Source organism: Canis lupus, chromosome X (assembly GCF_048164855.1).
Source record: "Canis lupus baileyi chromosome X, mCanLup2.hap1, whole genome shotgun sequence".
Classification (NCBI taxonomy): Eukaryota; Metazoa; Chordata; class Mammalia; order Carnivora; family Canidae; genus Canis; species Canis lupus.
The window spans coordinates 67,888,315-67,905,612 of record NC_132876.1 but is presented as its reverse complement, the minus strand read 5'-3'; the positions used below and the strand labels follow the sequence as shown (position 1 = coordinate 67,905,612).

Sequence of the window (17,298 nt, the reverse complement as noted above, 5' to 3'; positions counted from 1 at the left end):
TGGAGCTTGGACCATGCCATGTTCTTTTGGATTGCCATGGTAGTCACAAAATTGATCTGATTTGTGATAAAAAGGTTCTGTTTGCCTAGAGTAAGGTATTATGGGTTGAATTGTGTCCTGTCAAAGTTCACATGTTGAAATCCTAGCCCAGAGTACCTTAGAGTATGACCTTATTTGGAGATGAGGTTTTTTTTTACAGAGGTAATTAAATTAAAGTAAGGTCATTGAGTGGCCCTAATCCAATATGCCTAGTGTTATTATATAAAAATTTGGGAAATTTGGACACAAAGACGCATATAGAGGGAAGAAATGTGAAGAGACATAGTGAAAAGACAGCCATCTACAAGCCAAAGAGAGGCCTGGAAGAGAGCCTAGAGTATAGTGGATGTTTTGTGGGTGCTAATTCTAGTTGCCTACCCTGTTTTGGACTGCTTTTGGGTGGGAGGTTGGAAAAGCCAGTAAGTAAAAAATAAACACAAAACCCAAAACCACCACTACCAACATCAACAACAACAAAACCCTAAAAAGCAAACTATATTTGTGTACTACTTTCTGTGAATTTACTCTTCCATTTACTTGTGCCCTGTCATTATCAACATTCTCATGCCAAGTGTCTCTGACAGAAGCCCACACATGTAGGACATTATCATCCACTGTCAGATTAGAGCAAGAGAATTATGATCAGTCCACACAGCTCTTTAAAGGTTTAGAGCAGCTCGATCAAACCCAACCTAAAGCTGTACTCACGCAGAGATGGTCTTCTCTCGAGGTTCTGGAGGGAGTCCCACTGTCAAATGTTTCTGATGGGAGAGAAGGGCTGTGCAGGCCTAAGAAGGATAGCATAATAGCATTATCCTTCCCATAACACCTCCACTTCCCATGACAATTACTTTTCTCGGCCTACAGACCTTTGCTCCTGCTTAATTTATTGACATATCAAACCCTCTTTCCAGGAAATACCATGTAGACCAGATGAAAGAGATTTTTAGGAAGAAACAATGAGGTATTTTTATCTCCTAAGAGGTAGGAACTTCAAACCTACTGTAAATTCATTCTTAAGCTATGGAATTCTTATCATTTATAAACTTCAGTATTGTATATTTGGCATTCAAAAATAAAAAGCTAATTGAGTATCAGCGACTTTGTGTGAGAAAGACATCTCAAATGATTAGATGCTGTGGTTGCCTTAAAAATCAATTACAGAAACCAATTTTTAAAAAGCATCTCCATTTAGATTTGGTATAAATTCAAGAAGAATTCATAGTACCTCATCAAGTGCTTCCACCTTCTTCCTTAAGATTCCAGAGATGTATCGGATCAGGCCCCAGTGACGAATTTCTCCAACTTTGCCATACAGTTCAGTAAGCAGCTCTTGGACTGTTGCACTTTCTTCATCATATAATTCAGTGTCCCAGTCAGGTCCTCTGGAATGTTAAAGAGAGATCTACATTAATTATAAGGAAAACTGCTGGCAACAATAATTTGTTTCAGTGTTATAATGGATATGCCTGTTTTTGATAGGTCTATCTCATTAGGAAATAAATGTTGTTTACTAAGAATCCTTGTAAACCTATGATTAGTAGTTGGCCCTGAAACCCAAATACCTAGATAAGAACAAGTCTTAGTTTCAGCTTTGCTTTGACAAAACACATTTTTACCCTCTTCACCCTCTTCATTGTTGCTGAAAACAAGGTCAAATATTTAATTTAAGTATTGAAAGCTCAGAAAGTATGCTACACTTAGGGAACTAATAAAGAGATAAAAAGAATGTGTGCTTATTTGCAAAAGATGCATATACATTATTGTTGTAAAGATTACCATAACACACGTCAACTGTGAAGTATCATAAAATATAAATAAAGTGCCATGAAATTGGGAATTTAATATATGATGAAGGTAGATTATTCATTAAACAATGTTAAGACAATCAAGCAGCCATCTGAAAAAGAAGGTGGATTCATGCCTTACACTGAGCATCAGAGTTCCAAATATATCAAAGATTTAAATGTGAAGGTACTAGAAAAATATGGGAGAACTACTTAATAACTTTGAGGGCAAGAGGACTTTTTAACTGGGACTCCTGGGTGGCTCAGTGGTTGAGGGTCTGCCTTCAGCTCAGGGCGCGATCCTGAGGTCCCGGATCGAATCCCACATTGGGCTCCTTGCCAGGAGCCTGCTTCTCCCTCTGCCTATGTCTCTGTCTGTCTCTCTCTGTGTCTGTCATGAATAAATAAATACATCTTTAAAAAAGAGGACTTTTTGACTATAACCTATACACCAGAAGCCATAAAAGAAATAGTGATGCATTTATATACATAAAACAACAAAATTCATATTGCAAAAAAACACTAAGCAAAGTCACAGGACAAATTACAAACAAAAGCATTTACAATTCATAGGCCAATTTCCCTAATATATAAAGAACTTCAACACGGGTGCCTGGGTGGCTCAGTTGGTTAAGTGTCCAACTCTTGATTTCAGCTCAGGGTCATGAGATTGAGCCCTGCATTGGGCTCCATGCTCAGTGGGAGTCTCCTCTCTTCCTCTCCCTTGCTCTTCCCCCCACATATGCTTTCTCTGTCTCTCTGAAAGAAAGAACTGGAACAAATAGATAAGAAAAAAAAGACACAAAGGAAATATGGTCAAACAAATACTGATGGATTTTAAATATAGGAAAGATTTATCTCATGCACAATAAGAAAAATTAAAATTAACACTAGACTAAGATAACACTTTGTGAAATCTATTATGTTGTCCAAAATCCCCAAATTTGATAACACTGCATTGATAAGGTTTTGGGAAAATAAATACTCTCAATATCTTGCTGATGGAAATGAAAATTGGGACAATCTCTCTGGAGAGCTATTTGGAAATATACACTGATATTAAAAATCTCTATATTCTTTGATCTAGGAATTCTACTTCTGGCATATCTGTAGGATAGAATCCATGCATGAGAAATGATATATGCTCTGAGGTTATTTGCTATAGCATTGTTTGTGATAGTGAATGATGGGTAATAACTCAAGTGTCCATCAATAGGAGACTGCATAAACAAATCATGGTATGTTCAAACAATGAAATGCTATGCAACTATTACAGAAATACGATATAGATCTAGATTGTGGCAGACTGTATGTTTTAAAATGACTTCAAGGGGCACCTGTGTGGCTCAGTGGTTGAGCACCTGCCTTAGACTCAGGTCTTGGTCCTGGGGTCCGGGGATCTAGTCCTGCATCAGGGTCCCTGCAGGGAACCTGCTTCTCCCTCTACCTATGTCTCTGCCTCTCTCTGTGTGTCTCTCATGAGTAAATAAATAAAAGATTAAAAAAATAAAATGACTTCTAACATGCTTTTCCTACAGCGTGACGTTTATGGTCCTTCCATGAAGAGGGTGGGTTTGCATTCTCTCTCTTTCAACCCAGGCATGCTTGTGACTAAGTTGAAAGTGGTGCTGTATGATTTCTGAGGCTAGGTTGTAAACATTAGGGCATCTTCCACTGGATCCTTTTATGGGCCACTCTTTGAACCTAGGCTTTAGGCTGTCGGGAAGCAGAGAGACACATGAGGGAGGTCAACTGTAGGTGTTCCAGGTGACAGCCCCAGTTGAGATGCCAGCCAACAACCAGTATGAAACCCTAGACATATGAGTGGACAACCTCATGGTGACTTCAGCTCCAGAAACTGTGAGACCACAACTGAATGAGATCCCAAGTGAGAACTGCTTAGTTGAGCTTAGACAAGCTCCAGAACTGTGACAAATAGTTTAAATACTTTTTGCTTTTATTTTAAGTCACTGAGTTTTGGGGATATTTGTTAAGCAGTCATAAAAATGGAATATATATGTATATATGTAATGAATTTCAAGATAAATGGTTTTAGTGGAAAAAAGCAAGGTACAGAACAGTGTATATACTATACATCCATTTGGTGAAACAGGTGTGAAATTATACACATATATGCTTTATTTATACCTACATATGCATAAGATGCCCCTGGATGGATACACAACAAACCAGTAACAGTGACTGTCTGTGAGTTAGGGAACAAGGTATCTGGGGGACCAGAGGTGGGAGAAAGACTTTTTATCCTTTCACTGTATCCTTTTGTACTTCAAAAAGTTTGAACAATGATAATGTATTATCTATTCAATACATTAAATTACAGTAAATATATATTCTATGTAATGTATGTAACATACTAAATATGTTAAAAATAAGAAATATACATTAATTAAATATATTAAATATGTTTTTTAAAACATGAAATTAAAAATACCATAGGAAGAGTCAACAATGGATTAAACAAAACAGGGAATGAAAGTTTGAAGAGTAATAGGATATTTGCAGTTTCAAAGCATATCTCCACAAGATACTTTTGAATTACAAGGTACAACATTAAAACTCTGTAGTGAAGGAATGTGGAAGATACTATCTTAGCCAAGTGATAAAACCAGCAATGGAGCTCATCAACACTATGTACCCTCCTGATATGACACACTGAAAAGAACTCAGCATGATGTCAGTCGTATTCCTGCCAAAAATGCATCATCTGAATTTTATTATGAGAAAACATCAAACAACCCAAAATTTAGAGACATTCTGTAAAAAATAATTCATCTGCATGCTTCACAAATGTCAAATAACATGAAAAATAAAGACTCAAGAACTGTATTAGATCAAAGGGGACAAGGGACACAGGAGAACTGAATGAAATGCACAATTTAGATTTTCTTCTGCTGTAAAGACCTTACTGGGACAACCGGCGAACCTGATCTGTAGGTTAGATAATAGTACTGTTTTAACATTAATTTTGTTTTTCTTTCTTTCTTTTAAAATATTTTATTTATTTATTTATTTATTTATTTATTTATTTATTTAGTGCACAAGTAGGTGTGGAGGCAGAGGGAGAGAAGCAGAGAGAATCTCAGGACTCCATGCTGAGCACGGAGCCCCACGCAGGGCTCGATCTCAGGAACCTGAGATCATGACCTGAGCAGAAATCAAGAGCTGGACACTAAACCAACTGCGCCACCCAGGTGCCCCTAATTTTCTGATTTTGGCAAATGTACTTTGCTTGTGTAAGAGAATTCCTAGTTTTTAGGAAATACACAATGCACACCCAAATACTTAGGGGTAGAAGGGGATCATGTCTGCCACTTAGTCTCAGATGACTCAGAAAAACATGTATGTGTGATGATGATGATTATTATGACAAAGAGAATGAGAGAGAGATTGATTAAACCTCAGGAATTTGGGTGAAGGATATCCAGCACAATTTTTTTGTATTATTCTTAGAATTTTTCTTTAAGTTTGAAATGGTCAAAATAAAAATAGATAAATGAATAATATGAAAGGACGTACTTTGAGATCTCACAATCAGGGATGATCCTTTTTGTTCCTAGAGATCAGAGAAAGCTTTCTGGAGATGACAGATGAACTAGGCCTTGATGGACAGCTAGAATTCCAACAAGGGGAGATGGGGTGTGGTGTAGGAGAATAGTTCAGGCAGAGGGAAGAACATGAGCTAAGGTACAAAAGTAGCCATGTATATGGTGTGTTTTGGATATGATAAGCAACAGTGGGCTGTTTTGGTGAAAGTATTCACATTGTGAGGGAGGAGTGATGGTAGTACATAGAGGTTGAAAGTCAGATCATTGAGAATGTATATTTGGCCATTAATTCTCAATGGTAGTGGTGATGTTACAGGGAGAGGCAGGGGATGAAGAGGAGTTGAAGATTATGACACAATTTCAAGTCTGGGTGACTAAAAGAATGATACTATGAACATGGTCAGGAAGTAGTAGGTTTCTGATAAAGACAGTGAACTGGAGTTTAGATTTGCTTTTTAGACGTATATAAATTCTAAGTAGAATCAAAGATGTAAAAATTTATTTTTTAAAAGATTTTATTTATTTATTTATTTATTTGAGAAAGAGAGAGAGCAAGAGTGAGAGAGCATGAGTGGGGGGAAGGGCCAGAGGGAGAGGGAGAAGCAGACTCCCCGCTGAGCAAGGAGCCCAATGCAGGGCTTGTTCCCAGGACCCTGAGATCATGACCTGAACTGAAGGCAGATGCTTAACTGAGCCACTCAGACACCCTAACATAAAAATTTCTTTAAAATTATTAAAGGTATTTCAAATATTTTTCAAATTCTGGGAGGGGATGAATGACAAGAAACCCAAAAGCCAAAAAGGAAAAGACTGACAGATTTGATGATATGAAAACTAAACTTCTGCATAGAGAAAGGTATATAAATAATTAGCAAATTAGACAAAACATCTGCAACAAGTATAACAAAGAAAATAGTAATATCTAATATTAGTAAGAAAAATATAAATCACTCAATAGAGAACAAAGGTTATAAACAGACAATTTGCAGAAAGAATGCTAATCAACAGAGATTGGAAACTCCACCTCCCAACTTCTACTTTTAAATCCATGAGGGATATTGGGCAGAATTCCAAGTGTATTAAAACCCATGCAACACATCATACACATACACACTCTATACTCAAGTAGTTTAACATTACATGGAATACTATTTTTAGGGAGATTGCAGGTTCAATCAGATGTTATGGTGAAGTTAGTAATACAGGGTTAGATGAAGAAAACCCACATTAGGAGCAGAAGAGTTGGCAGTCAACCGTGGATCATCTGAACTGGTGGGAAAGTATGAGCTTTTCAGGTACGACTCCCTTTGCTTGCCCCTATCAACCACCTGGCTGAATCTTCAGTATTCATTCAAGCTATAGTCCTTCTGTCCTTACTCCTTATCTTGTTTTACCTTCCCTATCTTTTCATTATATTTCATTTAGCGTTGTGCCTGGAACATAATAAGCCCGCAACAGAGATTTGTTGAATAGAGTGTCTTACCCTAAAGGAAAAATGAAAGAAACAAAGGTATCAAAATAATAAGACCCCATGTCATTTTTTTTGGCAGGAGCACATAACAAGATTTATTGGGTGGCACTTAGGGTTGTATGAGAAGGGAAGTCCCTAACAGCATGAGACTGTCCAGAGGCTTATCGAGGGCATAAGCTCTACCATCCACAGGGGGTGGAGGGCAAGGAAACTCCTAGGGGAGAGGGGAAGTGAAAGTTACATGCTTAGGTGATCTGCTTCAGTAGCATTGTGGGGATTCTCTAGGTTAGAAAGCATTAAATGGCAGCAGTGGTTTGGGGTATTCGTGACCCTGGGCTTAACTCTTATTAGCAGATGTGGGGTAGGTTTTAAGGAGTATGCAAAGCAAGCAGACCCTAAATGGCTAAAAATATGTTTGGGCTACTTTTGATACAATTGGATGCATAAAAATTTGATTTTGGTGCTGGTGGGCTTTTTGGCTATCTTTTAAACTTACTCATTAAATACCATGATCTGATGGAAGCAACATGGGTTTCAGAGTCAGACAGACCAAGAGGACTTCATTACCACTTAGAGAGGATGAAAGATCCAGACCCTTACTTGGTCCTCTTTTACAATACCCTGGCAGTAGGGGAAGGTGAAGCAGTGCCCTTTTTGTTACAGGGGGTAAGAGTAGGCTTTCCACTTGGCCTTGTTGACATGGGCAGAGCTGCAGATTTTTTCCATGGTGGTTATAATGGTAATCATCTAAAAGTTGTCTGTCTTGCTAGTCTGCCCTTTCCTTTTTTTCCTTTTTTATTTTCTTATCTTTCCTTTCTATTTTTTATTTTATTTATTTATTTATTTAAATTTTTAGGGTGTCAGAATGTATTTTTTTTATTGTAGTTCAATTTGCCAACATATAATAACACCCAGTGCTCATCCCATCATGTGCCCCCGTCAGTGCCCGCCACCCAGTCACCCCACCCCCCACCCACCTCCCTTTCTACCACCCTTAGTTTGTTTCCCAGAGTTAGGAGTCTCTCATGTTCTGTCTCCCTCTCTGATATTTCCCACTCGTTTTCTCTCCTTTCCCCTTTATTCCCTTTCACAATTTTTTATATTCCCCAAATGAATGAGACCATATAATGTTTGTCCTTCTCTGATTGACTTATTTCACTCAGCATAATACCCTCCGGTTCCATCCACGTCGAAGCAAATGGTGGGTATTTGTTGTTTCTAATGGCTGAGTAATATTCCATTTTATACATATACCACATCTTCTTTATCCATTCATCTTTCGATGGACACCGAGGCTCCTTCCACAGGTTGGCTATTGTGGACATTGCTGCTATAAACATCGGGGTGCAGGTGTTTCGGCATTTCACTGCATCTGTATTTTTGGGGTGAATCCCCAGCAGTGCAATTGCTGGGTCGTAGGGCAGATCTATTTTTAACTTTTTGAGGAACCTCCACATAGTTTTCCAGAGTGGCTGCACCAGTTCACATTCCCACCAACAGTGCAAAAGGGTTCCCCTTTCTCCACATCCTCTCCAACATTTGTTGTTTCCTGCCTTATTAATTTTCCCCATTCTCACTGGTGTGAGGTGGTATCTCATTGTGGTTTTGATTTGTATTTCCCCGATGGCCAGTGATGCGGAGCATTTTCTCATGTGTTTTTTTGGCCATGTCTATGTCTTCCTCTGTGAAATTTCTGTTCATGTCTTTTGCCCATTTCATGATTAGGTTATTTCTTTGCTCTTGAGTTTAATAAGTTTTTATAGATCTTGGATACTAGCCCTTTATCTGATAGGTCATTTGCAAATATTTTCTCCCATTCTGTAGGTTGTCTTTTAGTTTTGTGGACTGTTTCTTTTGCTGTGCAGAAGCCTTTTACCTTGATAGAGTTCCAACAATTCGTATTTGCTTTTGCTTCTCTTGCCTTCATGGATGTATCTTGCAAGAAGTTACTGTGGCCAAGTTCAAAAAGGGTGTTGCCTGTGTTCTCCTCTAGGATTTTGATGGAAACTTGTCTCACATTTAGATCTTTCCTCCATTTTGAGTTTATCTCTATGTATGGTGTAAGAGAATGGTCCAGTTTCATTCTTCTGCATGTGGCTGTCCAATTTTCCCAGCACCACTTATTGAAGAGACTGTCTTTTTTCCAGAGGATAGTCTTTCCTGCTTTGTCGAATATTAGTTGACCATAGAGTTGAGGGCCCACTCCTGGATTCTCTATTCTGTTCCATTGATCTATGTGTCTGTTTTTGTGCCAGTACCACACTATCTTGACCACCACAGCTTTGTAGTACAACCTGAAATCCGGAATTGTGATGCCCCCAGCTATGGTTTCTTTTTTAATATTCCCCTGGCTATTCAAGGTCTTTTCTGATTCCACACAAATCTTAAGATGATTTGTTCCAACTCTCTGAAGAAAGTCCATGGTATTTTGATAGGGATTGCATTAAATGTGTAAATTGCCCTGGGTAGCATTGACATTTTCACAATATTAATTCTTCCAAGCCATGAGCATGAAATATTTTTCCATCTCTTTGCATCTTCCTCAATCTCTTTCAGAAGTGTTCTGTAGTTTTTAGGGTATAGATCCTTTACCTCTTTGGTTAGCTTTATTCCTAGGTATCTTATGCTTTTTAGTGCAATTGTAAATGGGATTGACTCTCAATTTCTCTTTCTTCTGTCTCACTGTTAGTGTATAGAAATGCCACTGACTTCTGGGCGTTGATTTTGTATCCTGCCACACTGCCAAATTGCTTTATGAGTTCTAGCAATCTTGGGGTGGAGTCTTTTGGGTTTTCTGTGTACAGTATCATGTCATCTGCGAAGAGCGAGAGTTTGACTTCTTCTTTGCCAATTTGAATGCCTTTTATTTCTTTTTGTTGGTTGATTGCCGAGGCTAGGACTTCTAGTACTATGTTGAATAGCAGTGGTGAGAGTGGACATCCCTGTCTTGTTCCTGATCTTAGGGGAAAGGCTCCCAGTGTTTCCCCATTGAGAATGATATCGGCTGTGGGCTTTTCGTAGATGGCTTTTGAGATGCTGAGGAATGTTCCCTCTATCCCTACACTCTGAAGAGTTTTGATCAGGAATGGATGCCTTATTTTGTCAATGCTTTTTCTGCATCTATTGAGAGGATCATATGGTTCTTGTTTTTTCTCTTGATGATATGATCAATCATGTTGATTGCTTTATGAGTGAACCAGCCTTGCATCCCAGGGATAAATCCCACTTGGTCATGGTGAATAATCTTCCTAATGTATTGTTGCATCCTATTGGCTAGTATCTTGTTGATAATTTTTGCATCCATGTTCATCAGGGATATTGGTGTATAATTCTCCTTTTTGGTGGGGTCTTTGTCTGGTTTTGGAATTAAGGTGATGCTGGCCTCATAGAACAAGTTTGGAAGTATTCCATCTCTATCTTTCGGAACAGCTTTAGTAGAATAGGTATGGTTTCTTCTTTAAATGTTTGATAGAATTCCCCTGGGAAGCCATCTGTCCCTGGACTTTTGTGTCTTGGGAGGTTTTTGATGAGTGCTTCAATTTCCTCCCTGGTTATTGGCCTGTTCAGGCTTTCTATTTCTTGCTGTTCCAGTTTTGGTAGTTTGTGGTTTTCCAGGAATGCGTCCATTTCTTCTAGATTGCCTAATTTATTGGCGTATATCTGCTCATAATATGTTTTTAAAGTCGTTTGTATTTCCTTGGTGTTGGTGGCGATCTCTCCTTTCTCATTCATGATTTTATGAATTTGAGTCTTTTCTCTCTTCTTTTTAATAAGGCTGGCTAATGGGTTATCTATCTTATTAATTCTTTTAAAGAACCAACTCTTGGTTTTGTTAATCTGTTCCACAGTTCTTCTGGTCTCTATTTCGTTGAGTTCTGCTCGAATCTTTATTAACACTCTTCTTCTGCTGGGTGTAGGATCTATTTGCTGTTTTTCGCCAGCTCCTTTAGGTGCAAGGTTAGCTTTTGTATTTGAGTTCTTTCCAGTTTTTGGATGGATGCTTGTATTGCGATGTATTTCTCCCTCAGGAATGCTTTTGCTGTATCCCAAAGATTTTGAACGGTTGTATCCTCATTCTCATTAGTTTCCATGAATCTTTTTAATTCTTCTCTAATTTCCTGGTTGACCCTTTTATCTTTTAGCAGGATGGTCCTTAACCTCCACGTGTTTGAAATCCTTCCAAACTCCTTCTTGTGATTGAGTTCTAGTTTCAAAGCATTTTGGTCTGAAAATATGCAGGGGATGATCCCAATCTTTTGGTATCGGTTCAGACCTGATTTGTGACCCAGTATGTGGTCTATTCTGGAGAAAGTTCCATGTGCACTTGAGAAGAATGTGTATTCAGTTGCGTTTGGATGTAAAGTTCTGTAGATATCTGTGAAATCCATCTGGTCCAGTGTATCATATAAAGCTCTTGTTTCTTTGGAGATGTTGTGCTTACAAGACCTGTCGATTGTAGAAAGCGCTACATTCAAGTCACCAAGTATAAGTGTATTATTATCTAAGTATGTCTTAACTTTGGTTATTAATTGACTGATATACTTGGCAGCTCCCACATTCGGGGCATAAATATTGATGATTGTTAGGTCCTCTTGTTGGATAGATCCTTTAAGTATGATATAGTGTCCCTCTTCATCTCTTACTACAGTCTTCGGGATAAACTTTAGTTTATCTGATATACGGATGGCTACCCCTGCTTTCTTTCGAGGACCATTTGAATGGTACATCGTTCTACAACCTTTTATTTTCAGGCTGGAGGTGTCCTTATGTCTAAAATGAGTCTCTTATAGACAGCAAATAGATGGGCCTTGCTTTTTTATCCAGTCGGAAACCCTGTGCCTTTTGATGGGGTCATTAAGCCCATTCACGTTCAGAATGACTATTGAAAGATATGAATTTAGTGTCATCATGATACCTATTCAGTCCCTGTTTTTGTGGATTGTTCCCTTGGACTTCCTCTTTCCATTAGAGAATCCCCCTTAGTATTTCTTGCAGAGCCGGCTTGGTGGTCACATATTCTTTCAGTTTCTGCCTATCTTGGAAGCTCTTTATCTCTCCTTCTATTCTGAATGGGAGCCTTGCTGGAAAAAGTATTCTTGGCTGCAGGTTCTTCTCATTTAGGACCCTGAATATATCCTTCCAGTCCTTTCTGGCCTGCCCGGTCTCTGTGGAGAGGTCTGCCTTTAATCTAATATTTCTCCCCATAAAAGTTAGAGATTTCTTGTCTCTTGCTGCTTTAAGGATCTTCTCCTTATCTTTGGAATTTGCAAGTTTCACTATTAAACGTGGAGGTGTTGAGCGGTTTTTATTGATTTTTTTTTTTGGGGGGGAATCTCTCTATTTCCTGGATCTGAATGTCTGTTTCCCTTCCCATGTTAGGAAAGTTCTCAGCTATGATTTTTTCAAATACATATTCTGGACCTCCGTCCCTTTCGGCGCCCTCTGGAACCCCAGTTAAACGTAGATTTTTCCTCTGAGGCTGTCATTTATTTCCCTTAACCTATTCTCATGATCTTTTAATTGTTTTTCTCTTTTTTCCTCAGTTTCCCTCCTTGCCATCAACTTGTCTTCTATGTTTCTCACTTGTTCTTCTACCTCGTTAACCCTTGTTGTTAGGACCTCTAGTTTGGATTGCATCTCATTTAATTGATTTTTAATTTCTGCCTGATTAGATCTAAATTCTGCAGCCATGAAGTCTCTTGAATCCTTTATGCTTTTTTCTAGAGCCACCAGTAGCTTTATAACTGTGCTTCTGAATTGGCTTTCTGACATTGAATTGTAATCCAAATTTTGTAACTCTCTGGGAGAGAGGACTTTTTCTGATTCTTCCTTCTGAGGTGAGATTTTCATTTTGCTTAGTGCAGAGTGAGTCATTTTGTTCAGTGCAGAGTGGCCAAAAACAAGTTGTACTGGAAAAAGGAGAAAAAGAGAGAAGAGAAAAAAGAAAAGGAAAAAAAAGAAAGAAGAAGAAAAAAAGAAAAAAGGGGGGAGGAAGCAAACAGAAAACAAAAAACAAGGGGGAGTATCCTCTGATACTGTAGATCCCTCGAATTCCCCTGGAACTTTCCAGTGCTGCTTGGTCAATAACTTGCTTTTCCCCTGTCCTTCTAGCTGGTCTTCTGGGGGGCAGGGGGTGGGGCTGCAGTGCTGTTTCCAAGGTGTGAGCACTTGGGGGAGCTGCTCAGCCCCCTGCCTGGTGCACGGCTCAGTGGGAGTTGTTTATCCTGTTTATCCTGTGAGGCTACTGTGAGGCTCAGTGGGGGTTGTTTATCCTGTGAGGCCCCAGGAGGAACAACAATAGTGGCAGCCGGCCAGCTCTCCAGCCCTGGAGTCCCCTCCCGCAGTAACTACCACAGCGCCCATTCCACAGGGGCCTGGATGCTCCGGGGGCGGAGGCCGCCGATTTGCATAGCTTGGGGCGGCCCAGCGGTAGGAGTTTCCTTGCTGTCCTGTGCGCTCCCAGCCTCTGCCTGTCACGGAGGGAGCCCCGGATCCAGGCCGTGTCCCCCAGTGCCCTGGGCTCCGGGGCCTGCTCTGCTGGAATCGAGCTCCTGGGGCCGCGCAGCTCCCTCCACGCACAGCCGACTCCGAGCCCAGCCGGGCGCGCACTGCAGCCGTTTAGGGAGCTCCGCCTCGGTGTGTGGCAGGCTCTTCCCCGGGGCACACCTCTTCTGTTAGTGCCCCTGGGAGCCTGAGGGCATCCCCCTATCCTTCCCGCTCCTGGGGTCCTGCTCCAACTCCCTGCTAGCCCTTTTCTGTCCTGGAAGATTGGTGAAACTCCTGCTTCTCCGGGATGGGGCTTTCCTGTCCTGGGGACACTCGCCCTGCGGCCTTAGCCTGGCTCTTTGTGGGGCCCCTCCCCCCTGGATGCTTTTTATTTCTTTATTTTTTTTCCGTCTTCCTACCTTGATAGAAGTACGAACTCTTCTTACTGTAGCATTCCAGCTGTTCTCTCTTTAAATCTCAGGCTGAATTCGTAGTTTTCAGGATGATTTGAAAGGTATCTAGGTAATTTGGTGGGGACAGGTGACTTGGGGACCTTACTCTTCCACCATCTTGCCCCCTCCCCTCTAGTCTGCCCTTTCCTAGTCCTTTGTCTAGAAATAATAGGTATTTTTTAGGGCTTCTGTCATCTGTGCCCTTTGGCATTTTCAGGGTGCTGGTTTTTTCCAACACCAGATGCAGGATATATGAGACAACAAGGAAAACTCAGGTACATCACAATCTTGTCATTCCTCAAATCCTGAGGTCCTTAGCTATCCTGTCTTCTTCTTTCCACCTTTTAATTCCTTGTTATGTTTGTTTTCTAAATAATGTCCTCCTGTCCTTAGCAGGAGGAACACAGAGAGACACATGTACTACTCTATTTTGTCTGGAATCCGAAGTCCCATTGTGGTTATGTTTTAAGAGCTTCATTGACTTTTAGCAATAATACTGAAATATTTAGGAATGAAATGATAAAACGTCTGGTCTCTTTTTCAAAATAACCTGGGAGAGAGTGAGAACATAGATGTGACAAGATTAACCATGTTTTTATAATTTTCAGGCTGGGTGATGGGTCCCCAAGTGTTCATTACACTAGTTTCTCTATTTTTGTATAAATTTGGATGTTTCTATCATAGAAAGTAAAAAAAGAAAAGCTGCTCTCCCTCCTCTGTGGAGGCTGGGCTTGAGGAGAACAAGGTAGAAATAGGAAGACGTGTTAGAAAGCAATAGCAAGGGGATCCCTGGGTGGCTCAGCAGTTTAGCACCTGCCTTCAGCCCAGGGCATGATCCTGGGGTCCCGGAATCGAGTCCCACATCAGGTTCCCTGCATGGAGCCTGCTTCTCCCTTTGCCTGTGTCTCTGCCTCTCTCTCTCTCTCTCTGTCTCTCATGAATAAATAAATAAATAAAATCTTAAAAAAGAAAAGAAAGCAATCGCAATAATCCTGGTGAGAGACAAAGACCTGAGTGAAGGCAGCAATACTAGAGATGCAGAAGATAAATATTTAGAGGTAAAACTTCATAGCCTTGGTGGTTACCCGCACATGGGGCATAGCGTGCTGATTAGGTCAGTGTTGGTTCTGAACACAAGTATGTAGAATTTCAGAACGTGGCTCCATTTTTAATGCTTGACTGCTGACCACTTTCAAGTCACACCACTCCTCTTTCCCTCCCAGCCTACACCTGGGCAAGGTGCCAGGGAAATCTGAGTGTTCCCTTCTTTGGTGCTGGTGAGGATCAGTACCCCAGGCTCACCTCCTAATCATAATAAATCCCCTCCTTTCTCTGCTCTCTGCTCCATAAGCCTTTTTTTTTTTTTTACCAAGTTGGGAATCTGTTTCACTCTCCCCAGGAGTCTCGTTATGTGTAATAAACATCTTACATCCTTTTGGTACATGTGTGGCATCATCAATTTCAACATCCAAGCCAAATTTAGAGGAGGGAGACCATTCTTGTCTCTCCAGGTATAAGTACATGAATAAATGAGGAGGTTCAGGTTATTTTTGGGGGAAAGTGAGAGATAGGAGAGAGTTCAATTTGGGCATACTGAGTGTGAGGTACTTATATATTGATGTACTTATCAGGGTTCTGGACACATAACAAACACTCAAAAATGCTGGTTTATTTTTTTTCTGTAAGCCTCCATGTTCATAATTCTTTTGAGCTAAGAGTTTATTTACCTTTGGATTTTACCAGATAACTGAGGCTTAAAATAACCATAATAATGATAATAATAGCAGTTTTTGGTCACCTACTATGTACCAAGCATTGCATTGGAGACTTTGCAGACATTATATCTTGTTTAATCTTTACAACAGTTCTATGAGGTAGGTATAATCCAAATTTTATAAATGAGGACAGCTGAGCTTAAAGTTACACAGTGGGTAGGTTGTGAAATTCAAATCCAGGTCAACAAGATTCCAAAGCTGTGCTGTATTTACTATGTTACACTTCCTCTCTACCTGAACATTAAAGTAGATTGATAATATTTATCACTTACTTCATAGTATACAGCATGTAAAGGATATCAGCTTGCTCCTGTAAGCTGGAGGTCTCCTTCAACTGTAAAACCAGTGCTTTGAAGTCCAACTCCCCAGACTGGTCTCTAGGAAGATGTATTTCTACACGAACAGAGGGAACCTTTAGTTTGAGAAAGGACAAAAAAATTTAAGTTCACAAGTGTTCAGCTTAAATAATACCCTAGAGTGTTGATCTTTTCACCTCCAAACCTTTGCCATACGAATTCCCTGAATTTTGATGAAAAGTCAAACAAAAACAATGACACCTTCAAAATGAATGATATAGCAATTTAGTTTTCTTAGAGTCTGGCTAGAAAAACGTGCTCATTTTAAAAGTGAACTAAAAAGGAGTTTATCTTCACCATTGTAGCATTTTGCCTACCACCAGTTACTAGCAGAACCTATAATAGCTAGTTCTGTTATTTGCCATACAGATGGCAGTTTTGCTAAAAGCTGACAGAAAAACTCATGTGCAGGTTTACCTGGTCCTCTCGTGGGCAGTGAGGTGAGTCAAGTAAGTTGAACGAAGGCCGAGAAGCCTGAAATATCTTTGTTGGAAGATACATGTGAACATCTGCAAGAGGTGGACATTTATGGGAAAGGTTAGATAACTCAGGAGACTAAATAAAATTCATAGTTGCTCTCAAAACAAAGTTGCACAGGAGCTATTCTTTATAGAACAAGAGTGAGAAATTTATCCTTTCCTGCTAATATCACAGAAAGGAAATATGAATATCAGATAATTTAAAGTCTGTTCAAACAAACATGTAGCATTAAGTGGACATTTAAGGTATTAAGTCCTATACATGGAATCAATACCACAATGGTACTATCACTGACACTTTGATAGAATACTATATATAACAGAACCCAACTATGCTTTCTATTTTCTGGACTATCAAGGGAGAATGCCTGGCTGTCAGCAGTTGGACTTCTTGAGAATAGAGAAATGGATGATCCTATGTAGGGAGTAAAAAAACGTAGTGACTGACCTACTTTGAGATATTAATATTTTTATTTATAGTTCAAATACTTAACATAACCTCAAAGGAGAGACTGTCTTGTCACTTTCACCATTTGACAGATACAGAAAGAAAGGTCCAGATCTCAAAAAACTGTTCAAGCAAGTAAGCAGCAGAGCCGAGAATTAAGCTCAAGTGTCCTGATTCACAATCTAGAAGTGTAACTTAATAAAGTTCATTTCTTCATGTAAGCCCTTTGTTAAGGAAGCATACTCAAAGGGTATGCTAAGCTTTTCCCTGTTCTAAATGTTAAATGATTTATGCTTAATATCTATGGTTAGTAATGGTCAATAAAGTTTTAGACAGCAAGAACATATATCTCAATCATTCTCATCATCTGTAAAATGTTACCATTTAGGTCCTCTCAGTGTGGCCAAGGAGCCCTTCTGTCCCTTTATATGCAGCTACC

The 17,298-nt window shown here is 39.7% G+C and overlaps 1 protein-coding gene across 10 annotated transcripts in view; it reads right to left on the bottom strand.

The window, feature by feature from the left end:
• Window positions 1–17,298, bottom strand: part of PHKA1 (phosphorylase kinase regulatory subunit alpha 1) — a 179,887-nt gene that overhangs the window by 21,260 nt on the left and 141,329 nt on the right. For all 10 annotated transcript variants that reach the window (XR_012026448.1, XR_012026447.1, XM_072816673.1 and 7 more), the window contains 4 exons: window positions 16,350–16,441; window positions 15,849–15,988; window positions 1,268–1,424; window positions 748–827 (listed from right to left, as the gene is read on the bottom strand). Coding sequence is in view for 8 of the 10 variants with exons in the window: in XM_072816673.1 (XP_072672774.1) it covers window positions 748–827; window positions 1,268–1,424; window positions 15,849–15,988; window positions 16,350–16,441 (469 nt within the window). In the remaining 2 variants the exon portion in view is untranslated. The remainder of the gene's footprint in view (window positions 1–747; window positions 828–1,267; window positions 1,425–15,848; window positions 15,989–16,349; window positions 16,442–17,298) is intronic.